At 36.9% G+C, this 25,947-nt stretch overlaps 1 protein-coding gene and 1 pseudogene across 3 annotated transcripts; one reads left to right on the forward strand and one right to left on the reverse strand.

The window, feature by feature from the left end:
• Nucleotides 1-489: 489 nt before the first annotated feature.
• On the forward strand, nucleotides 490-3,470 carry LOC105420924 (pentatricopeptide repeat-containing protein At1g08070, chloroplastic pseudogene; annotated as a pseudogene). The gene has a single exon (XR_016059800.1). The product of XR_016059800.1 is annotated as a pentatricopeptide repeat-containing protein At1g08070, chloroplastic pseudogene (transcript).
• Nucleotides 3,471-3,611: 141 nt separating this feature from the next.
• On the reverse strand, nucleotides 3,612-15,895 carry LOC18422816 (nucleolar/coiled-body phosphoprotein). Of its 2 annotated transcripts, XR_016059801.1 has the most exons (6): nucleotides 15,671-15,895; nucleotides 14,856-15,145; nucleotides 14,325-14,414; nucleotides 5,175-5,232; nucleotides 4,582-4,940; nucleotides 3,612-4,142 (listed from the first exon to the last, which is right to left on the reverse strand). XR_016059801.1 is itself a non-coding variant. In XM_006827452.4 (5 exons), the coding sequence occupies exons 1-5, from the start codon at nucleotides 15,840-15,842 to the stop codon at nucleotides 3,878-3,880; spliced, it is 1,176 nt and encodes a 391-aa protein (XP_006827515.1). In that variant the 5' UTR covers nucleotides 15,843-15,895; the 3' UTR covers nucleotides 3,612-3,877. The 2 variants fall into 2 exon arrangements, 1 of the variants encoding a protein (XP_006827515.1); XM_006827452.4 differs by lacking the exon at nucleotides 5,175-5,232.
• Between the last annotated feature and the right edge of the window lie 10,052 nt (nucleotides 15,896-25,947).

The following is a 25,947-nucleotide window of genomic DNA, read 5'->3' on the forward strand; positions in this document are numbered from 1 at the left end:
TCCAAGGGTCAAACAAGCCTTAAGCTTAAACTTTTTTAGTACTTGATTGAGAATAGTATTTTCATCCAAACAGACTTTTAAAAACTTTATCCAAGCGGATCGGTGAAAAATAAAATAAAATAAAATTAAAGTTTATGGCATAAATAAAAAAGCAGCCGGTATATTTGTAGAAAATTGAAAGATGAGATACTTAAGTTTCTTCCCATAGAAATTTTGAAATATAAAATTAAAAGTTCAAATTAAGGATAAAAGAAAAAATATTGAAATTTGATTATTTTATTTTATTAGAATTAAGGATAAAGGACAAAATATTGAAATTTGAATTAATTTATTTTATTAGAATTTATATTTTTTACATATGTGGCGCAACAAGGCACAGTCCCTTCACATTTTATCTTGATTTTATTTTAGGAAAATAGAAAAAGACTGACGGTATGATGAACATTTTCAAAATGAAAAAAGAGTACAAAAAGGAGAACTCCGCTTTTCTCTTGTTTTTTTTTTTTTTTTGGGAATTAGGTACTCCATTGAGAGGGATTGGAGGTATGGAACTCCATAATCATCAAAATTAAGAATTTCGAGTTACCAAGTTCCTTTTTGATTGTAGCAAATTAGCAGTCCTTGTTCCAAGTATACTTAGTCTTTCTAGAAGTTTCCAATTCTGGAACTCCAAATTTGTGCTTGACAAAAAACCCCCTCGATCTTTATCCTATCTCCAGATATTTTATCATCCCATCATCCGGTCCACACTCCATCAAATATGGAAATCTCTCTCTCTCTCTCTCTCTCTCTCTCTCTCTCTCTCTCTCTCTCTTCATCAAATATGGAAATCAATCTCCCTCTCTCTCTCTCTCCATCAAATATGGAAATCAATCTCTCTCTCTCTCTCTCTCTCTCTCCCTCTCTGTTATTCTATATCTGTATTTGTAATCCAGCTTACATCTCTCTCTGTCTCTCTCAACGCACTGCCAATCTCAAATTGCATGCATACACAGTTGGGTCGTTTTAAATGATGACTTCAATAGCAATCAACAAACCATATCACTCTCCTCTCTTCCTTATCCCTTCATTCCACAACCACCATACCCCAACTTCCAAATCCATACCCACTCTCAAACTAGCACCACAATCACCCTCCATTTCCCTGCAAAAACCCACCAATTTAGAAGAGATCAGGCAACTACAAGCTCATATTCTTCGAACCCATTTGCCAAAATGCAATTCCTTTGAACCCCATAATCCAAACATTGCATCTCTCTGGAACTCCATTATCACTGGCTACACAAAAAACAATCGACCCGATAAAGCCATCAATGTTTACCATGTCATGAGATCAACAAACCTCAGTTTAGACACATTCACCCTCCCCTCGATCTTTAAAGCTTGTGCCTATCTATCTGCAATTCAACAAGGGAAAGAAATCCATGGATTCATCCTAAAAACTGGCTTAAATTGGGATATTTTTGTTCAAAATTCACTCGTAAACATGTACTCTGAATGTGGGTTTGTGGAATATGCAAGGGAAGTGTTTGATGAGATGATAGAGAGAGATGTGGTCTCATGGAGCACAATGATCGGTTGCTATGGTCATAACCGGTGTTTCTCGGAAGCTATAGATCTTCTCAAAGAGATGCAGGCATCAGAGATGAAGCCTAGTGAGATAACACTGATCAATTTGATCAATCTCTTTGCTGATATGAGAGTTTTGAAGATTGGAAAACAAATTCATGGTTATGTGCTTAGAAATGCCAGTTCTCAAATGCATAGCCTTCCATTAAACTCTGCTCTGATAGATATGTATGTCAAATGCAAGAATCTAAAGTCTGCCAGAAACCAATTTGGTGGTATGACACAACGAAGCATAGTTTCATGGACCATCATGATGGTGGGTTATGTGGGATGTGGGGATTTAGAGGAATCTGTGAAACTCTTCAATGAAATGAAGGAAGAGAAAGTCGAACCCAATGAAATCACGATGCTAAGTCTGCTTTTAGAGTGCGGGAACATGGGGGCCTTAGAAATGGGCAAATGGGTCCATGTCTATTTAATCAAGAATGGGTTTGAGATGTCTGTTTCTTTAGTGACTGCCCTATTGGATATGTATGGGAAGTGTGAAGAAACAGAGAGTGCGAGAAGCTTGTTTGATACCATGCCTCGAAGGGATGTCATGGCATGGACTGCGATGATTTCTAGCTATGCAAATGCAAAATGCATGGATCAAGCAGTCCAACTCTTCAGCAAGATGCAAGATCATAAAATGAAGCCTAATCAAGTAACAATGGTTAATTTACTCATGGTTTGTGCTAGCTTAGGAGCCCTTGATACAGGCAAATGGATCCATCTTTACATTGAGAAACTTGGGGTAAAACCAGAAGATGATGTTGTTCTAGCAACCGCTTTGGTTGACATGTATGCGAAGAGTGGGGACATAGAAAGGGCCCAGCAAGTGTTTACCAGAGTCCCCAACAAGGATATATGCATGTGGAATGCCATGATCAGTGGTCTAGCCATGCATGGCCATGCAAAGGAAGCAATCTCTCTCTTCTCAAAAATGGAAGCTGAGAGAATCAAACCCAATGACGTCACATTTGTGGGGGTCTTGCATGCATGTGGTCATTCGGGGAAGGTGGATGCTGGACGCATGCTTTTTGAACGTATGGTTCATGAGTTTGGCATCATGCCAAAAGTTGAACACTATGGATGTATGGTGGATCTTCTTGGGCGAGCTGGCATGCTAGATGATGCTCATGACATGATAAATGGGATGCCCATGAAGCCCAATACCATAGTATGGGGCTCTCTATTAGCCGCGTGTAAACTCCACAATAATCTTGGTTTAGGAGAGATGGTGGCTAAGGAGCTTCTTGAACTAGAGCCTAATAATTGTGGTTATCATGTGCTATTGTCTAATATATATGCCAAATCAAATAGATGGGATGATGTTGCGGGAGTGAGAAAATTGATGAGAAAGAAAGGAATAAAGAAGGAGCCAGGGTTTAGTTCTATAGAGGTGAATGGTTCCATTCATGAGTTTGTAATGGGGGATAAATCACACCCCCAAACAGAGGAGATACATGGAATGCTAGATGAAATGAGCAATCGATTGAAAGAGGCAGGCCATGTAGCCAACACTTCAGTGGTACTGTTAAATATAGAAGAAGAAGAGAGAGAAACGACACTTACTTATCATACTGAGAAGTTGGCCATAGCTTTTGGGCTTATCAGCACAGCTCCATGCACTCCAATTCGGATTGTGAAGAACCTTCGAGTGTGTGATGACTGCCACTCCGCAACTAAGCTTATATCAAAGATTTACGGTAGAGAAATTATTGTTAGGGACCGAAACCGCTATCATCATTTCAAAGAAGGATCCTGTTCCTGTAGGGATTATTGGTAACGGAAAATTTAATCTTTATTTATTGGTTCTCCCCAAAATTAATGTTTATATAAAAAACCCAGCTCAAGACAAAGTTAACAGCTGCAGTAACAGAAAACTCAAAGAGAATCTCTCTCTCTCTCTCTCTCTCTCTCTCTCTCTATCACACACACATCTACCCCTTGGGACCGACATGTTCCTTTGCGTGTGTGCATGTGTAACAAGAAATATGGACTTGGGCATGATTGGGGCACCAATGCATTAATTTGTCCAAATAAATTACATCTGAGCATGTAATGCTCGACTTACAGCATTTCAAATCCCCAAATTGTACAAGATAAGATCAAGCTCATCCATAGGGATAAAAAGGAAAAACAAAGATGGGTCATCAGATTAACTGGTTGACAAAGGAGCAGCTAATTTTCATTCCTTTTTGTTTTTTTTTAGAGTTTGCGTCTGGTTTATCTCACCCTAGTTTGAATTTACAAATCGATGGGACGATCAACCTAGCCATTGTTGAGCACGACGATCGCCCCCACCTCCCACTGCATGTCGAATGCTAATCTTTTCATTGGAATACTTCTCTTGCAGCCACTCAAAAGCATTCATGTCGAGTTTTCCCGTTGTAGATTTACCCTGCTTTCTTCGTGTCTGCTTTTCTCGAATAGAAGCCCATAACTTCTCAATTGCATCTCTTTGTCGGGCTGTGAATCTCTGTACGTTGTCAAAGGCGTGCTTTACTAAGATATCTATGACAGTTTGTGCCCTGAGAAATGCCAGTTAGGAAAACCCAATGAGTGGCAGGTGAAAAATCCCAGAAGCAATAATAACAAAAGTAAATGCTTAGAACCCAGTCAAATTTTCATATGTAGTTTAGATTGGAATGTGGTTGAAAGTGAGCTGGGTAAACTGATTAAAAACTATAACCGATCAGAACAGTAAATATCCATATATAAGCCACAGTTCCTGAGCTCTTGATAGACTGTATGTGTTCTAAATATTGGATATTAATTCTTGTAGTTCTTACCAAAAGTAGGATATCCTTTTAGAAAATTTTGTAGATAAAATTTTGCCAAATTTCAGTGAAAATTTGTTTAAAATACTGAAATTTGGCCATTTTCGCCTTCCATAAAATATGTGCAGAGGAAGTTTTTGTCAGAAATCAGTCCAAAATTGAACAGTTTGACCTCACACTAATGCCTCACCATGGAAGATTATAACGTCGTGCAGCAATTTCCAAACATGATATCAGGGCTTCTCTTGTCGATTTCAACGACCTCTTAAGTTCCTCTTCTTCAACTGATCTCTTTGCTGCTGCGTCTTTCTTTCCTCTTGCCTTCTCATCTTTCTTTGACAAACTTGGGAGCAGTGCATCTAATCCAAAAGGATCAAATTCATCTTGTTTACGTGGGGATGAAACCATTGATGACCCATTTTCCAAATGCTCATCCCATTCCCTGTTGCCAGGTTTTGCCAAGGCTATAGCTTCCTCCATGTCATCATCCTCACTAGCATTAGGAAGGCTTGATATAGCTTCTCTCACACGTGCCGCTGCCTTTGAAAACTGAAAACCAGATAGAACATCCAAACCATTGATTATGTAAGACATCAAGTAGACACTGCTCTGACAAAATAATAAAGAAGAGCAAACAATGGAAGAAAAGTGGCTAGGCTATCTAATGGGCTGCTTTTTAAAAAACTTATTGGTTGCTTAATTAGAAAAATATAAAGGAGAAAATGTATAAAAATATAAAATACAAGGTGGCATGCAAGGTTTATCCTTAAGCTGGGGTATAACCTGGGTCTGATGATAAACTCCAGCTGGGGAGCCCCTCTTTGTCTAAAGGCCTCAACAGCTGCATTAGACAAACTAAGACATGACAAAATAGAAAAATAAAATGCATAGGAAAGGATATCAATCTTGAAAGATTCCACCCCTAAAGCCTCTAGCAGTATAGAACAACCACAAATGAGTCAAGCTAGCGCAAATTGAGAAATTTGGAAGTCAGCTTTGAATTTTTTTGTTTTTCAACAACAGGATTAAAAAATGAGATCAAATCTAAAAAGGTAAATACATACCACTGCAAAACCCCAAGACAAGTTTTGGTAACATTTATGTACATTTAATTTAAATTTTAAGGGAAATTTATGGATAAATCCTCTTCAAAGATCTATATTTTAGAAAAGGATGGCCTATTTTACATTTTCTGCAAAGGTCCCACTTTTCATCATTTTTTAATCCCCAACTTACCCCTGGTTCAAATATCAAATGTCCGAACTAAGGTAATTTTTTCAAAGTGGGAGACGATCTTTTTTCTTATTGAACACAAGATGGATTTAGACATTTTTTGTTCTTTTAAGTATGCAAATACAGACATTTGGGTTTTACCTGCCCACCTAAGATTTTTTAAGTGGGAGACGGATCGATACCTAATGTCTTAACTGTCTCCCATTAAAAAATAACTTAAGTGGGACATTGGGCATTTGGACTTGCTCACTTGTGATTTTTTTAAATGCGAGATGGGTTCAAACCAGTATTATTACATTTGTTTTGTTTCGGGTAAAGCACCTGAAGTCTTCAGGTTTTCCCCAAGCATAGCAAGAATCACCGATGTTTCACCACCAAATTTCACTGCTCAAAACAAAATTCGAGCATAGAGTAAGAAAGAACACAGCCTCAAGTCTATCGAATATGAGGCACGTGTTAAACCAAGACCATTGCTCACGTGGTTGCATCCCTCTCAATTCGTCATCCTCTGCCATAAGTACCACCTTGCCCTGTATCTTTTCTTTTTAAAATTTTACTATTATCCTTTACTTTTATTAAAAAATAAAAAAAAGTTGATTACTAAGCCACCATTGCTCAGGTGGCTGCATCCCTCTCAATTCGTCATCCTCTGCCATAAGTACCACCTTGCCCTTACCCTGCATCTTTCCCTTTTTAAAGTCCACCATTGTCGTGTACTTTTATTAAAATAAAAAAAGTTGATTACTAGGCCACCTCTTCATCATGTGAAAGGACGGTTATGTCCTCCCTCGATAAAATAAATTGAATGGCTCTTTTCTTTGGATATTTTATTTTATTTTATTTTAATAATTTTATATATAAAGGTATATTTTATTTATATTAAATTAAAAAAAATAAATCCGAAATCTTCTTCCGAATTGACCGATGCATCGAATTGCTTCATTTTTCTGGCCAAACCGAAGTAGGCTCTGAAACGAATCTGACAACATTCATTCAAACATAAGGTATCCAAACTAGCACACTTACAAAAACAAATAAAGTGGAGCAGTTCAGATACACAATGTCCAAACTTGTCTCCCACTTAAAAAAACAAATATCTTGGTTCCGACAGCTGGTGTCCAAAACAGAGGTATTGTCGGAGAGAAAAAATGATGAAAAAGTGAAACTTTTGATCGAAGGGATTTATCTATGTTTTCCCGAGTTTTAAATACTACAAGACTTAGAGAAACCCAAGTACTTAATAATAAAAGTTGGGGATCCAGGGAGTTAAGTTGACATGTATAAGTCGCAAGTTTCTAATACTAGATAGACAAATTAGCATCCATACAAAAAGAAAAGGTAGGTCCATAAGACCGACGGATTAAACACCTCGGTAGCAAGAGCTCTTGATCTAGCAAGGTTCTAGTGAAACGTAGTAGTGAGCACCACATATTTCGCTTGCTGAGCTGAGAAGATGAAAGCCTAAGGATTTGATAGGTCCGATATGAAATGCCTTTAGATAGTGCAGGCCAAATGGCATTGACACTTTCGCAAAAAAAACGGACAATCAAGTGGGTGAGCATCTCGGACGAAAAGTATGGGAGGGATATCAATAAGGCAAATGATTAAATTATTAAGAAGATCATACAAGGTACCAGGGTTTTGGAGACAGATATGACTCTCTGAGGGGAATAGACTTGGAGGAGATTTTGTGTTCTTGGCGTACACAAAACAATCTGCCAAAATTCATGTTGTGGCCTTGTTTTTGGATTATTATCAATTAAAATCGAGGGATTTTGTATATAATACATATAGTCAGTATATTATACTCTATATTTCATTTAAAACGCTAGATTTGGAGCTCGATTTTGAGCTATGAGGGCATCGGCTTGATTTTGTAGATCGGTTTTGAAAAATTCCGCCATCCTGCCGATTGTTGGTTCGCTTTTGGTTTTTTTTCAATAAAAATCTAGGGATTTTGTAGATGATGGAGTTAGTCACGAGATTCAAGTCATAATTTCATTAAAAATCCGAGATTTGGAGCTCGATTTTGCGAGATTAGGGCATCAACTCAGTTTTTTAGAACTGAATTGAAAAAATCCGCTATACTTCAGATCATTGATTCGATTTTGTTTTTTTTCAATAAAAATATAGGGATTTTGTAGATCAAGGAGTTAAGTCACAAGATTCAAGTCCTACTTTGATTGAAAATATGAGATTTGGTGATAGATTTTGAGAGATTAGAGCATCTACTCGGTTTTTCCAAAGTGAGCTAAAAATCAACCGTGAATTGCTCGATTTTGTGCTCAATTTGGTGATCGATTTTTATAGCTGAGATCACGTGTATGAATTTCATGTGACTTTTTATTTAGTTTTTTTTTAATATGATATTTTAGTAGCTCTAAGCATTTGTTTACCACTTTATTTTGCTACAAAATTAATTATTTTGCTCAAGCATTGTTCAATTAGCATAATAGAAAAATCACTTAGTTACTTGAATTCGAAACTGGTGGCTTTTTATGGTACTTCGTATAAGTTTTGAAAGATTTAACACAAGTCATCAGTGTGAAGAATTAACACACTCAGTATTTGATATTTTACTCAAAAGATTTTTTCTTTTTTGTTCTTTATTAACTTGTGGTTCTAAGTTATAAGAGACTTGACCTCTGTAACGATATGCGAAAAGATATAAAACGTGGTGAACGTTTGGTAGACGCTGTGATGTTTATATCCTTTATGGAGAACGAATAATTGAAGGTTTGAACTCATGTTCTATATCATTATACACATATTTTAAAACTGCTAATGGGAAAGTATTTGTCTTTTATTTTCATCGTATGTTCATCGAATTAAGACTGCTAATGGGATAGTATTTGTTTCAATTTTTTTCTTAAGATAAATGAAGGTAATTAGATAATAGACACTAAATCTATGTTTTGGTCCTTTTTTTTATTTTATTGTTTGGAGTTTTCGACCCATTTTTTTTAAAAAAATTCTACCGGACCGGTTAGTCCGATTAACCGCCCGGTTAGTCCTGTTCCGGTTCTAACCGTTCCACGCCTCATGTCCGGTTAACCGTTCTGGTTCGATTTTGCGAATGTTGAGTAGACCCCAACTAATTAGGTGAAGCTTAGTATAGGAACCACTGTTGGAAGAGTTCGTAAGACGAACTTCAACAAAAGGTAATTTGGAAATTTGGATCCATATCCAGTGGTAGTATAGTCAGAAAAAGTTGGGGAGAATGATAGAAGAGAATGAAGCCCCTGGGTAGCAGAGAATTATATAAGTGGAGCTAAGAACGAAGATGCCCTAAGAGTAATTCTAACTTTGAGAATGGCCGGGTGTATGCAAAAATGTATCTCGCTTTGCGTTTTGCTCTGTATTATGCCATCTTAAAATGCAACTTTAAAACACCCTTGAAAAAGCTTGTGATGTCACAATACAGCCAACAGCAGAAGATTCATAAATCTAGTTGAAAGGAAGATGGCACACATAAACTCGAAAGATTCCTGTGGCTAAAGTTTATATATGATGGCTAGGGTTCCTTCTCTCCTATCCTTGATAATGAGTGGACCATAAACCTTCTCAATGGGAAGGTTTATGCACCGTAAGGTACTAGTGTCGATACAATCCGATACTAGTACTGGTATAGAATACTTGGGGGATATGGTTCGACCATACACAATTTGTTACTCGAATTTTATCAACATTTTGAAGCCCTACATTAAAAAGTGATATATTATCTACGAAACAACCTAGCTAATAGTAAGGATGCTGTGAAATGTGTTAAAATATTATAATACGAATGTAAGTCATATTTTCCTCATCCTAGGGTAAGGGTAACATGCAAGAGGGAAATCAGCAGGACCAGCAAGAGCAAGGAAATTGGCAGGGTAAATACGAAACAACCTAGCTAATAGTAAGGATGCTGTGACATGTGTAAAAAATATTATAATACTCATTAAGGAATGTAAGTCATAATTTCCTCATCCTAGGGTAAGGGTAACATGCAAGAGGGAAATCAGCAGGACAAGCAAGAGCAAGGAAATTGGCAGGGTAAAATGCAAGAGTTGGGAAGTCAGCAGGGTAATGTTCAGGGTAACATTCAAGAAAGAAATCAGCAGGACATGCAAGAGCAGGCAAATCAGTATCACTATTAGCAAGTCACTGTAAAAAAATGTGACACTTTATAACAAACTGAGGTTTTTTAAAAAACATTTTAAACTCCGTAGTAATGAAGCAATATGAAATAAATACATTTTTTTGGAAAAACAGTTCAAAACAAAAAGTATTTTGATTGTGTTATGCTTATGAAATATCTTTCTAAAAAGTAGGGTTTCCCATTGAGAAATTTACACTCATGTTTCCCCAAAAATTTGCTATTAGAAATAACCCCACCTCCTTTTTCTATTTTATGTTCACATTTTTTCATCATCTTTTATTTCTCCCTAAATGCCCACACTGCAGGCCTTGAAGATCCAAAGTCAAGATAAAAATCCTAACTTCGGATCTTCGAGGTCCAAGGTCATAGTAAAAAAATTGTTTATGATTTTGATCCAAAATCAAAAGCCTTTCTTCAAGGTTCACAAGAGCAGCCAAATATGAGGAAATTATCAGGTTTCTTATGGAAAAATCACTTCTATGTGGACTGATGGAAGATAATTTGTGCAGTAGCCAGTTTTTCCAAAACACTGTGCCTTGAAATGCTCCATCCGGATAGTATGTGTTCCCATTAGAAAGTGGTTCCCATTATATGTCTGGGTTTTCTCTCAGCAGCACCATTTTGATGTGAGGGTAGGAAAGTCGATGTGAAATACCATCAGCATTCAGAAAGTTTTTGAAGCACCTACTAGTACATTAACCATCCTCTTCGGTTTGAAGCAATTTAATTTTGTGATCAAACAATTTCCCACATGAAGTTCAAAATGGATAAACACAACAAAGGCATCTGATTATTGATGGAAAAGAAAGGAACCATACTAATTCACTAAATCATCTGCAAAATGTATATAAAAATGATATCCATTAACTGAACTTACAGGAGTTGGGCCTGAAAGGGTGAATGGACTGATTCAAGAGGAGTATTAGCTATAGAAGAAGAAACAAGAGCAGCTGCTTACTCTTGCCCATCTGGCAAGAGGACCAAATGGGCACTGTAGTGGATCCGAGTATGGGTAATCATCATCCGTAAGAAGTTGATGAATTATGTGATGCGCCAGATGGCCCAAGCACCGATGTTAGAAATCAAAGGAAACAAGTTATCCAACGAGGCCATAGCTGCATGTATTTTTATTTATTCCACAATAAGTGAGCTTTATGGGAGCTACCTTTATCTTGCCCTCAAATTTGAGTTGTCCTCACTACCATCCTTAAAAAAAATTCACAAGGATGTAGTTAAAAGAACACATTACTATCCTAAGTAAATTGGCTAGCTGATGATTCTAAGATTTTAGGAATTGCTACGAACATGTAGCATGTTGCGTAAATAGAGAGTAGACAAAGGAGCATGAAAAGGAGTAGAGCCTACGTTCTGGATAGGCAAACTTGCACCGTTTCGCGTAAAGATATGTTCAGAGCTATAATACTTAGACCAATAGCAAGAGGTAAGACTGTTGAGATCAGTGGTGATGAGATTTGTGGCACCCAAGATCAAATGCTAATTAAGATCCATCTAGGGGCAGCATGCAACCCAGTGGTTAAGGTGATGTATCAACTTAATATGCATGGTCAAAGCGGATCCATCAATGAGAGGAGCAAGATTAGGCTGCTCCAAAGTCCAAACGCAACTCCTATTTGAGAAGGGGTCTGTGTAAGTCATCAAGATGGCAAGCTTCAGATTGGGTTGCTACGTTGTAACAAAAGCCTCATGTTCTGATCCAAAGCCATTGAGCATATATAATACTAAAACATAATCAGTTATGGGCTGGGTAACAACAACAAGATTACCAGCTATGCTTTCACCCTTTTGAAGGTAGTCAGTCAGGGAGAGTGCACCCTTATGCAAGGTCTCTAACTAGAAGTGAAGCTGCATTATACGTGCTCAAGATTCAAGAATAAGCCGAAAACAACTTTTCAAGTCCCCCAAACTGAGTAAGAAGTGGACAGACCAACCACCTGTGTGCTCACACTCACAGTGATAGATGAAATAAGCCAAGTTACTTTTGGTTGATAACATTTAAGACCCTATTGTTATCTTCGATGAATTATTTTGGAGGACACTGGAAGGACCCATCGACATAGCCAAGGAAATCATGGCCACGTAGGATTGGCAGAAACTAGGTCCTCCACAGGAGATGAATGTGGCAATCAAGTTTCAGAGATATAAGATGGGTAATTTGTGATAAGGGTATTGAGGAAGGGTTGATGGAGCTATCAGCAAGTGTAAGAGTTGTGTTGGGACTACCGATTAGGTTCTCTATGATAGAGATTAGAGAGAGATGGTAGTGGTGGCAGACTTTTAGCGAGAGATATTAGATGGAAGGAGTGCAGAGATGGGTGATGTTGGGATTTGGTTTGTGGGAATGACAGAAAGACGTGAACCTCAAGGATACATATCTTTGTGAGACGAAGAAGTACATGAAGACTGAATAAGGGCTCCAAGAGGAGAGAGAGCTCAACTATATGGTCGAGACTTACTTTGTTATAATGCAAAGTTTCAATGACTTTCTTACACCTGATAATCTCAGTTATAACAGATTTGCGAAAAGAAGGAATAAAAGAGTTTGTTACACAACTTCCTCTCGCAGTTTTCCTATGGGTGCCTTGGTTTGTGCCTAAGAGTGTACTTACTGTGTGTGGAAAGAGGGGGGAGTGGGTGGGGGGTGTTTTACCATAACAAACATTCATATCATTAGAACCCAACCCAATAAACGGGGATAAAATAGTGAATTTGGAGTTCTTTGTTGCCAATGAGTCTACTTGGAAGAGGTGCAGCACTAGCCTTTTCATAGAACACTAGCCCGTTTCCATGAGGTTTGACATCCAATGACCAATACTTAAATAACGGTGAAACTTTTCAAAGTTCATAGCAAAGTCAAAATTGAGACAGCTGGAGGTCCACGAAAACTAAAGATGTTGAAATATTATTTATTCACTTACAACTTTTAGGTCACTATCATTGTCTCTACATTATGTATTTATCTTCTTCTAATTGAGGGTGATGCATGAAGTACGACTTCTAGATATGGCGGTTGGTCCCTCTATTTGAACTTAGAGCATTGCAAGAGAAATATTATTTCAGATCTAACATACATAGATGGAAATCGTGAGAAGAGATACAGTGACTTATGGTCTGAATGAGGGTATGGCCCTCGATAGTGTAGGATGGCGGAATAAGTTTCGTATATCCAACCTCAAATAGTTGCGATCTGGCTCAGATGATGATGATGATGACGATGACGTGACATAGGTTGACAGGCCAATCAATTTGTTCTTAAGTTTGCAAATAGCATGGCAATATTCTTAGATGTATATTCTAATGATTCTAGGAGAGATTTCTAAAAACATTCACATGTTTCCTTTTCCTTAAAAACCTAAATCACAAATTGGTTTGTCTAAATATAATTTCTCATTTTTTTTAGAAATTTCTATGTTTTTATATGTGGGTCAAACCAAAATAAATTGAAGTACATGAGATAAGGTTATTATAAAATAGAATTATTACTTTTCAATATGAACTATAAAGTAGAAATTAACAATAATAGTTGAGGAAATGCCACCCATAAGGAACTGTAAACACCATTAACAAACCTATTACCAAGATATATCAAGCACTTTCTAATTCCATTAGAAGAATTTAATGCATCACAAACAAGATCCATGAATATGTGAAAACAAGATCAACAAGCTTAGATATGAAAGAACTCCCTTACAAAATGCAACCTCATCGAAATGGTAATTACGGCATTTTGCCATCCTTATGCACTATAAAGGTATCATATAATAAGAATACCAACATTGCAATCAACAAATAAGTCTTTAATCTAGGAAAATGAAGGGATCGAGGAAGATTTTGCACAAAAAATTAGAGCTGGGTGGGTGAAGTGGAAACGTCCAACCGGAGTTTTATGTGATCGCCGCATATACCAAAGAAGCCAAAGGACAAGTTCTACAGGACAACTATGAGACCAGCTTTACTTTATGGGGCGGAATGTTGGGCAGTCAAGAAACAACATACCTATAGAATGAGCGTAGCTGAGATGAGGATGTTGAGATAGATGAGTGACAAGATAAGAAGGGATAGAATTTGAAATTAATACATTTAGGAGAAACCAATAGGAAAATAAGAAAGAGAAAGTAGACTTATATGGACTCGCCATGTGTGACGCAGACCCAACACAACACCTATTAGGAGGTACAATATAGTTCAATGGAAGGTTAACAAATGGCAAGGGATAGGCCCAAAAAGACATAGTTGGAAGTAGTGAGAAAAAATATGGGGACTTACTCACTAAGGGTATGGCCCTTAATAGACGGACCAAGATTCATGTAGCCAACCCTAATTAATTGAAAAAAGGCTATGATGATGATGATGTTGTTGAATATTTGTGTATTGCCTACTACACAAATTGCGTAAGGACCTGCATTCTATAAGGGAGTACATTATACTTGTCTTAAAATGAACAAATATAGATCAACATACAAAGACTGGCCACATAAATTTAGTGAAAACAAAACCCATATAAAAGTCATCATCAAGATATTATCAAGAACGTTACATACCACGAAGCTGTCATCAGTGTATAGATCATTTCCAACTACTGCCCGAATGGTCCATGTACTCAGCTGATTTTTCTGTTGTGGACTGAAGCCCTGCAAACAAAAAGATAGACAGAAACAAGTCATATGAGCTCACATGCACACACACACTTACACTTCTCATCTTAACTTGAAGAAGAGCACTTATCTTCAAAGATGTAACCAGAACTAAACTAAAGAGTAATGGGTTATGAGGATACCATGCAGAAATAACTCAATTTCAGTATTTTTCCTTATTTTCTTTTAATGGCAAGCGAACCGTAAAACAAATAACTCTTCTAATTCTGGATTTCAACGAGACCAATCAAGTTCAAATTCTAAACTTACATTATAAATTATGCACTGCTTTTCCTTTCTTTTTATTGTAAGCATGCCTTAAAACACATTGCTTTTGTCGCATCAAATTGCAATGAGACCAACCACATGCAAATTATAAGCTATATGAAACGGGAAGAAAGTATGGAATCTTAAACACCAAGCATCCCAAACACTTACACTGGCAACATCTTGAGCTGCAGTAAATAAGGCATGATAATCAGCTCTAAGAGCAGGCTCTGTACAAGCTGATTTCGAAGACATCGCAGCCTCTAAAATTGCGAAAAAATGGTGTCCTGTCTCTGGCTTTACACTATCGGCTTGAATCAGTTGTAGAGCCAGCTTTGAAGCCTTGCTAAATTTAGAGGGGGTCCCAATATGTGATGCTATTTTATCCATGGCTTCGGCAACTTGCTTTTCAGATGCATCCACCGTCATTTTGAATCTCAAACGTTTTTGGGGTGCCACCTCTGCATGGGTAACATAATTTCATATGTAAGGGAGAAAACCCCAATTAAGAAAAATACCTCAAAACCCAAAGACAATTGAGATATAATTTCACCTAAATTCATGGAAAAATCACAGGACAACCTAATAAGAAATCAAAGAAAAAACAGATCCTTTTTTCTTGAAACCAAATTGAAACAGGCACAATTAGCCCAAAAATAAAAGGAACTGAACACAAGTTTTTGGTTGGTTCAATATGAACCTAATTTCACAATTACAAACAATACATTGAAAAAAAGGAAAAAAAATAAAACTCAACTAAAAAGAAACAGCAACAAAAATAAGCAGTAACCCTTTTATCATGCAATACACGAAATAAGAATTAGAACCCAGTTCACATAAAAGGCTAACAATGGAGTACACAATACGAAAACTAAAACAAATTCATTGAGAGTACACAAATATTAGAGGAAAAACACAATGAAATTTCTATAATGAGAGAGAAAGCAGAACGAAAGTTATATTAAGTAAGATAAAATAAGGGTTACCTTCTCTTTGGGGCTCTGTGGGTTTCTCGCGCTTAAGGCCGCCTTTTAGGATAGGAGGAGGAAGAGTTGATCTATTTTCAAGCTTTTTGTGAGTGTGCGTCTCTGCATCTTGTGGTTGGGTCAGAGGTTTCGCTAAAGGGGGAGGTAAACCCACGAAGAGGTTGTCCTCCATTGATGAAAAGAAGGGTTTCAAAGGACTTCTCTCTCACTCGGGATGCAAAGACTCGCAGCAGATTCTGGTACAACAATTGCGAGTATACCTTCTCTCTTCGGATCTCTCAAATTTGCAACTCACTAGTCCCTAATCAGCCAAGGCTTAAATCTCTCACGCTTTCCGTCTTTATTCTCTTTCTTGAGTCCCACCCAAATTGCGCAGGGTTGGAACCGGGTCCATGTTTTTGACCCCGCAGGTCAGCCTGGGTCCAAACCACTTGGACCCGTTCCGGGTCTGGCCAGGCCACTATCGGGGCCGTGTAGGGTCAACCGGACCCGACTCGGTATACAATACATAATATATATGTTTTATAATATATATTAATTTTTTATTTTTTTTATTTTTAGACCTTGATATAGCTCGGGTCTAGATCCAAATGATGTGATCTTGACCTAAGTCTCGATCGGGTTTGGGTACAAGTCACTTGGACTTGACTTGGACCGGGTCCAAATGGAACTTAGTTAGGTTGCGTGCGGATCCAGGTCGACTAGGACCCGACCTGACCCATTGACACTTCTAAAATTTCTTTCTCCTTCTCTCTCTCGGTTAGGCTTAGTCGTGCTTGACTTGAGAAGTCTAGGGACTGGCTCAGAAGTGGTTGTGTTAGAGTAGATCTAATCTGGGTCCATATATCAAAAAATATATATTTTATAATATATAAAAGGAAAGAGTTTACATAAGGTTGCCATATTAAAATGTAGAATCATATATGTATCTCAAAAATCTATCTTAAAATGTAGAATCATATATGTATCTCAAAAATCTATCGGAAAAAGTTGTTTTATGTTGAAAAACCCTCTAATTGATCATCTCGACATCGAGATATATGAATATGAAAAAAAAGATTTTTTATCCTTGAAATAGTGCATCTTGCAATACATGACTTAGACTGTCTATTTTCAAAATTTTCATATGTTTATAGATCTACCTAATTTGAATCATTTTTAGAGTTTAAAACTTTATAATTAGATATGAAAATAGATTTTAAGATAATCTTAAGCAGCGTTTTAAAAAACGCCGAGTCGAATCGGACTCGCCCGGTTCGACTCGGAATTCGCGAAAAGGGACCGGATCGGTTGAAAAATCGGAAATCGTCCGGTTCTAGAGAGAACCGGACGATTCCGCACAGTGACTCTCCGATTCACTGTACGGAATCGGCGAGTCCGAACAGTGAATCGGCGAGTCGTACGGATTTTTTTTTTTTTTTTTTTTTTTTTTTTTTTTTTTGTAATCCATGATAAATTTTTTTGTAATACTTGATCGATTTTTTTGTAATCCATGATCGAATTGTTTTTGTTTTTTTGTAATCCATGATCGAATTTTTTGGTTTTTTATAACCCATAATAGAATTTTTTGTAATCCATGATCGAAATGTTTGTTTTCTTTTCTTGTAATCCATGATCGCTTTTTTTGTTTTTTTTGTAACCCATGATAGAATTTTTTGTAATCCATGATCGAATGTTTTGTAATACATGATCGAAATGTTTTTTTTTTTTTTTTGTAATCCATGATCGAAATGTTTGTTTTTTTTTTTGTAATCCATGATTGAATTTTTTGTTTTTTGCTTTTTTTGTAACCCATGATAGAGTTTTTTGTAATCCATGATTGAATTTTTTGTAATCCATGATCGAACTGTTTTTTTCTTTTTTTGTAATCCACGATTGAATTTTTTGTTTTTTTTTGTTTGTTTTTTTTTTGTAATCCATGATCGAATTTTATGTAATCCATGATCGAATTTTATGTAATCTATGATTGAATTTTTTGAAAATTTGTGATTTTTTTTTTTTAATCCATGATCGAATTTTTTTTGTAATCCATGATAGAATTTTTTGAAAATTTGTGATTTTTTTTTTAATCCATGATCGATTTTTTTGAAAATTTGTTATTTTTTTTTTTAATCCATATTATTCAAAGAGAAAATGAGAGAGATGATGATTCTGAGACCACCCTATCCCAGCCATATTATTCACATATCGAGTCCCAACAGCAACAGTGTAGGGATGAGCACGAAATACTGTAAATTAAATGCTGAATGGCGGTTCATGCAGGGAAAGAACATATCAATATTCGCATATTCATTCAAAAACATGAAAATTCTTAATGGAGTACCCTCATTTTTTATTGAATTCCTAAAAAACAATATTTATAATGAATTTTAATAATTTTTTCGAATTTTTTTTAAGCTTTATTCCGACCGATTCACCCGATTCCCGATCCGGATCTCCGATTCGCCGATCCGGATCGGTTTTTTGGAAGCCCGATCCGGGTCACCGATCCGTTTTTTAAACCATTGATCTTAAGAATTGTTTACAACAAAATTATATGTTGTGATAAAATTTAGAGGTACGCCTTAATTGGATTGTTTAAGGTTGCAACCTCATAGAAACCACACCCTATATAAAATATGGGTGTGATGCATCCTCAGCTCTAGAGGTAAGGTGTACCTTCAAATTTTATCATGGTATATAATTTCTATGTAAATGTTCTTAGGATTTTCTCAAAATTTATTTTTATATCTAATTATAAAATTTTAAATTTTAAAAATAGTTAAAATCAAGTAGATCTATAAACGTATAAAAATCTTGAAAATGGACAGTGTAGATAATATGTTGTAAAATACACTATTTCTAAGACTTAAATTTTTTTTATTTTACATGGTCATACATCTCGATGTCGAGATGATCAATCAAAGGGTTTTTCAACATTAAAACTACTTTTTTTGATGGATTTTTGAGGTGCATCCGTAGTTCTACATTATAAGATGGCATCCTTATATAAATTTTTCCATAAAATATATGGATTATATAAAGAGAATGGGTCAGGTCAATTCTTGGGTTTGCTTTTATTTTAGAGAGCTAAACTGTTTGTAGATACGAAATTGTTAGTTTGGGTTTGTGGAGATTTTCATAATTGCAATATTATAAAACTGATTTTTTAGAACTAGTTCGGATGTTCTAAAGGACCCGGTTTTTACGCGGTCAAGCCCGCATATGTAGAAATATGGCGAGCTTCTTGATAAATCTATTTTTGATATGGATTTTAAGACTTAATTTTTGAGGACATGTAATCTCTAACATGGAGATCATGAATATGAAAAAATAAATAAATTAAAAAAAAAAACTAAAAATAATAATTCTATTAAAAAAACATTTGGACTGTTAGTTTCTATTGTTTTTAGATGGAGCACCTACTTGCATCTATCTTTTAGATGGATGCTTTGTACTTTCTGGGCTGCATATGTAGAAATGTGGTCCATCCCGCATGACATAATTTGCCTTTTCTAAAAAAAAAGTTTATATGAGGTATCCGCCTTATATTATAAAAATAAGATGTTGATGCAAAAAAATTATCCATATGATCATCTCAACCTTGAGATATATGGATATGAAAAAAAACAAAATTTCAAGTTATGGAAACAATGCATTTTAAATTATCAAGTGTTTATAGATATGCTCAATTTGAACTATTTTTAAAGCTTTATATTTTATAATTAGATGTGAAAATACAGTTTTAAGCATTTAAGGGTTTCTTATACTAGAACTGCATCTTTTGGCATGGTTTGGAAGTGCGCCTTATTTTAATTGTTTAAGATCGACTCCTTATACAAAACACACAAGAGAGAGAGCCGTTATTTGAGTTTATAATAGACCGATTTTGGTTTATTGTGATTGCAGAGATTCACAATAATTATTGTAGTTACAGTAATTACAATAATTCCAATACAGAAAATTCTTAACAATTTAAGTCTATTTTTAATTTAGGATTAAACTTGTGTTAGCAAATTTAGTTTAAAAAAGTATAGTAATTAAAATAATTGCATTAAGGAAAAAGTCATTTTAGAATTATACTTGTCTTGTATCTTACTGGAAGGAACCTTCACTAAAACCTAGCTATTTCAAGATTAAATGCTTAGATCCCAGGGGTATTCCTCAAAAAACTTACTTTCATTCACATTCCTATTTCTTGCTGTGGAGTTAGAAGCTTCACAAAAAATAACTGGATTATCGGCATAAAAAATTTAATCTCTCTTCTCTCCGCATGGTATCTTACTACATCATCGGCATAAAAAATTGAATCTCTCTTCTCTCCGCATGTTACCTTTTATCGTTTGATCCTTCTCTCTCTCTAAAATCTAAATGCAGAAGGCAGAAGAGGCAAATCTCTTTACTATTGCTACTGATTGAACTTCAATTGTTGCATTGTCTGCCTTGTGATCCAATAAATAATGGAACCAAGTTGCGTGGGGTCGCTGGGGTTTTGGAGTATAGACCTGTTGGTATATATGGGTGGTTTACTATTGCTACTGATTGAACTTCAATTGTTGCATTGCGTGCCTTGTGATCCAATAAATAATGGAACCAAGTTGTGTGGGGTCGCTTGGGTTTTTGGAGCATAGACCCGTTGGTACATATGGGTGACCATGGGCCCTCATATTTGTTATTTTTTCTCTTTTTAATTTTTATCATAAATATTATGTTTATCACTAAATAAGGACCTCTCTTAGAGAGAGAGTGCTGTTATCCAATGGGTAGAAAATAACTACCAACATCCAAAGATTACAGAGACACATTTTTCATAGTTTTAAAGAAAAAACCGAACATTAAAGAATGACCTCCTCCATCCTCTATAACTAAGCTTTTCATAACCATGGGGTTGCAACACACGGAGAGTTCTCATTGTTCTGGGAAACCCTTCACTCTAGGATCTTCAGTCTCACAACGCTGCAAGTAGTACTGGGAGAGGTCTATCTCTTCCTTAATAATTCAACAAGACTATCTGTTGACTTCTTAGTAAGCTTAAATTTGTGGTACTTCATCAATATAAATCTAGATGCCTTGTGATCCAAACATGGGTGTCTCTCCATTTCTTTGATGCTTATCTTGTAATGTTCAAGGTGGCAAGCAATCGACTTTGCTCGCTTAAATCACACTACTGCGGCATTGTGGCAAGACTTGCTCGACGAAGATCTCATCACTCCCATCTCTTGTAAAAAAAAAAAAAAAATTCAATTATTTCTTTGTAGATCTTCTTATTAGTCTAAAAAGAGAAAATCGGTGAATTATTGCACAAGTCTTCTTATTAGGTATTTACATGTTTTTGGTAATTTTTAATAGTTTTTGGTAGGTTTTAGGTACACATTTTTTAGGGTTTTTTTTTAAAAAAAATTTTAGTTAATTTTTATTTTTCTATGTATAACCGTCCAGGTCCTCCATGTAAATTCTGGGTCCGACTATTATTGACTTGGTTGGGTTTGAGTCAGGGTCTGAGTCCCGATCCCATGTTGTATTTTCGGGTTGGTACCGAGCCTGTGACCCGACCCATTCCCTGCCCTAGTGTCCATATTGTATTCAACATCTTATAATTCAGATATCTTATGAAACACGTATAGCCGATAATGTTATGTATAGTATTATTATGTTTTTGTATGTAACAAATAAATTGTTATGATACTATGTTCATTTATAAATGTATTACCTATTCATACTAATAAGTTATATTAATATTTTATGGAAAAAGTTTACGTAGAGCCAAAGCTTTAAACAATCAAATTAGAGCCCACATAAATTTTTTTACTAGAAGATGTTTTTTTGATGCCCAAATATCCTCAAATTGATCATCTCAACATCAAGATGCATGGATAAGAGAAAAAAATGGATTTCAAGGTTTAGAAATAGTGCATTTTGTAATACTTTTTTGGGCCGTCAATTTTCAATATTTTGGTAGATTTGCTTTATACTATTTTTGAAGCTTTAAATTTTATAATTAAAGATAAAAATATATTTTAAGGCTATCACAAAGATTTCAATATTGAAACCACATTTATCGACACTATTTGAAGGTGGGCTCAATTTGACTGTTTAGAGCCTGGCTCTATACAAACCGCACCCATATTTTATATCTATATAATACATTATTGACCCATAGTTAAGGGATGGACATGTGTCACATGAATAAAAAGGGACCTTAGCTTTAGAGATAACATAAGATATGTATTTTAAAAACATAAGGAACTTAGAGAATTATTGTTAGGCGATTTACATAACCCATGCATGAATAAACAATTGTGATTCCAGAAGTGCTCAAACACCCTACCTTTCCAGGTATATATAATTGGATATAGTTTTTATTTATTTATGGAAAAATCAGTTTAAGGTGTCCATAGATATCTTGCTTATTGCATTCACCACCGCAAGAAATAGAGGTGCAAAAAGGCTCTTTTTAATCAGTTACAAGTGATATAGAAAAACTAAGATCAAGAGAAGTAGAAAAGAAAGACCATAACATGAAAGACCAAAAAGAATTATTGTGTTCCTATAGCAACAGAAGTAGAAAAAGAAATACCATAACATGAAAGACCAAACGAATTATTGTGTTCCTATAGCTTGAATTGAATATTAGCAAGCCCACAAACCCTAAAAAGAGAAAGAACCCAAATAGTCATTCACTCACCTAAGCAACAGCAGGCAGGCATGCATCAAGTGGTTTCCCTATTACGTAATCAATGAACACCATCTTCCTCAGCTTTTCAACATCCACAATATTCCTCCCATCAAACACAAAAGCCGAATTCTGCATGCGTAAAATCGTCCAATAATCAAACACCTTAAACTCATCCCAGTTAGTTAAAATGCATTCTCCATGAGCCGCTTTCGTTGCTTCATAAGCATTCCAAACCACATTGACCACATTGGCGAGGCCCACCTTATAGTTTTGGAACTTGATTGTTGTTCCATGCAGCGATTCACGCAATAGAAGTGTCTACAACAACAACCTCGATGGATGGGCAATTGAGGCAAATCAGATTGTATAACAACATACTCTCTTGTTTCCCTCTGATTTTTTCCCTTGACTCACTTGACAAATGTCCCATTCTCAACAATATCACGTGATCAAAAAAAGTGAAGAAACTCTTTGCTATTAATAAAACTCCATGAATGAAGCCCTCTCAATCCAGTTTCCCTCTAGCACGGTCTCAAGATAGGAGTGGTCACTCATCTGCCCAACCTTACCCCTTACCCCTCTATCATTATTATCACTAGATCATCAACCGTGCTTGTTCCCTCCCTAACTCTAGTTCCATCGTGCTTGCCCTGAAAGTTGTCCACATAAGGAAATCATACGCAGACATAGTGATTAAGAAGAACACACAACCTTCATCCTATGCACCAGCAAGTATCCCCAATTCTACAGCGAAGGTACCCATCCCCTCCTCTTCCCCCCTCTTCTCTTTATTTAATGGTGTACCTCAAATCTAGCTCCCCAAGGCCAGAGAGATTCTAGACCGCATTTCATCCTTAAAAAAATCCTTTATTACCTCCTTCTCGCCTTAGAGAAATGATATCAAAAGAATCACTCGATGGTTCTAATCTGTCCTCAAGAACAACCACATTTTTCTAGGCCCTTGCACAATGAAAACTATCTTATCTCCTTGCCAGATGGAGTCCTCCTCCCTCTCGAAGTTTGCTTTAATAGTCTCTATTTCAAAAGGGGTTGTCAGACTTTAAGAAAATGGGACGGTCCATTGATGTCGAGCATAAAACCAAGTTTTGGCTCCTTGTCCAAGGTATCATAGTTCATCTATGGTCCCATTTTGTCTTTAAAGCCATCGGGGATTCTTGCGGTGGTATCATCTCAATTCATTGGAAATCTTCACGCTCTCATCCCTTAGGCTGCAGTATCATCCCAATCACATGCCCTAACCCCGTCTCCATTCTTTCCTCTCTTTATCTTAATTTTAATGGTCTGGCATTCCCTATCAAAATCTCTATCAAAATCTCTATCAGGGCTTTACAACTCCTGATCGCCATGAAAGGGCCATTCCGAACCATAAAAATTGGATTACGATGTCATATAAGAATTGTACCCACCCGAGTATGGTCCTTACTCGAGATTACTATAATCTAGAGCACCCTCAGCCCTAGCTGAGGGCAGACCCTTCTTGTGATGTCAACCCATCTTGGGATCATCTCGAAAATCCTCGACAACTCCATCCCATAATCCCCCCTTACCCTGGTCCATCTCACCTGCTGCCATACTCCTGACCACCTGGCCTTACCCTTGACAATGCTATCATCGTAGTACACATGGTGTTGTCTTCTTACTTCACTTTGCAGGGTGCGTTAATTCTTCTGTCCCCTAACCCCCACTCTTCCCAAGACGCAATCATCCCATTCTCCCTTGCGCTGCCCATCGCGATTGTTCCTGATGACACATTAAATGTCGCCCTCCAATCTTTTTCAAAGTATTGGTCTATCCTCCAAATATTTCACAATCACCTGACACTTCCCCCCTAAACCTGCCTCCTCTGCCATCTATGCCTAAACCCATTGATGGTACTTCATCTTTTAGGCCCCTTCTTATTGCCTCATCATCCCAAGGTCATTTCCCCAATACCTCAAGTGTATTGTCACCTGTCAATAGTCAATCACCTGCTTTTAATGTGACACAATCCCCCTTGTCTACTGCCTCTGTACCTTGCTATTTCTCGAGATATCCTCCATAAATGGTCACACCCATCCCCTTCTTTTTTTCCTCATTCTCCCTCCTCATTAATTGGTTCGTCTTGTAATCTCCCTTCTTCTTTTCTCGTCTTATCCTTGAGACCAAATACCATGTCTCTTCCTTTGCTTAACTATCTCTCTTCCTCGTACTCCTATCACTATGTTACCTTGTTTTCCACTTAAGGTCTCATCATTCCCTATCATCACGGTGTCCCTCTTCACCCTAGTCCTGTTCTTCTCCCATGTCCTTCATCAACCCCCTCTCAAGTACTCTTAGCCTCTCTTTCCTATTATGTTTATTCCCCCCAACTTCAACCCTATATTCCTCGCCCAACTTTTCCCCTAACCCTCATCCCCACTCACACACATACACACACACACACACACACACACTCTCTCTCTCTCTCTCAGCTCCCACCTATTCTACATTTACCTGTATCTACCAACTCTACCTCCTCATCCTCAATCATGCCTAGAAGGTCGAAATAATGCCTTGTCCTCCTAAGCAGGTGGTGGAAAACTCAAGGCATTTCGACCCCTCTCCCTAACACTCCCTCGGTCTAACCATCACCTTCTGCCTCATATGTTCATTCCACCTGCTTCCATTCCCCCCTCCAGCCCCCCTCTTTTTTTCTCAATCCACCCTCTCCATCTCTTTGTCTTCTCTGAAACCCCAACCCTCTAATTCCTTTGCTACATCTCTTCCCAACCTTGCAGGCTTGGGATTAATGCATACCGAATTGGACTCCTTGGCCCCCCTTCCGCTGGAAATGAGACTCGCACTAAATGCCTACTACTCCTCCTAAGGAAAGGTACCCCCTTTTATTCCCCCTCTAAACCACTTCTTCTTGTTTCCTCTACCTCCCACCCTCAACCTCAAACCTAAACTCCCACCCCTCTTTATGCCACCCCTTTTTTTTGCCTCCCTTGTTCCTTTGAATCCCATACTCCCTTCCCCCTGTCCACCCCAACTTCCTAACAGAATCAATAATTTTCCTTGGAGGATTTCGATTAAGATATTCAAATCACCTATAGAGGTGGATAAGTAATGACTTTAGAGAATTGACAAAGGAGAGTAGAAAACGACAACTATGATACAGACTATGGGACTCATGTTTGATGGCAACATCGTAGACATTATAGGCTTCCTCAGGCAGGATCCAAGAGCCTCCCAAGCAATTGCCTCTCTCAAAAATCCTAAAGGTTTTAAAGAATTAGTCAATCTCTACTCTAATGTAAATTATGATTCTCCTGTTTCTTTATCTGTTTAGGTTCCTCTCCTATTATCTTTAACCAACAGTCTCAAAAAACGTTGGTCTAGAAAAAAACTTTTTCTCTATCCAAACTCCCCCAAATGAATATATTTTGTTGGAATATTAAGGGCATTGGGTCCCACACCAAGTGTTGCATGCTTCGTTCTCTGGTCTCCCTACACTTCCCGGACATCATGGCCCTTTTCGAAACTAAGCTCCATGCCCCTAACCTTAGTCTTATTAGGGATACTTGAGGAATGAGTCATTGTAATTGGTTTGCAAAAGATTCCCTTGAATCCTCTGGAGGCA

The sequence above is a fragment of the Amborella trichopoda genome, chromosome 7 (genome assembly GCF_054954075.1).
Source record: "Amborella trichopoda isolate Santa Cruz 75 chromosome 7, AtrichopodaSantaCruz75HAP2 v2.0, whole genome shotgun sequence".
Taxonomy (NCBI): Eukaryota; Viridiplantae; Streptophyta; class Magnoliopsida; order Amborellales; family Amborellaceae; genus Amborella; species Amborella trichopoda.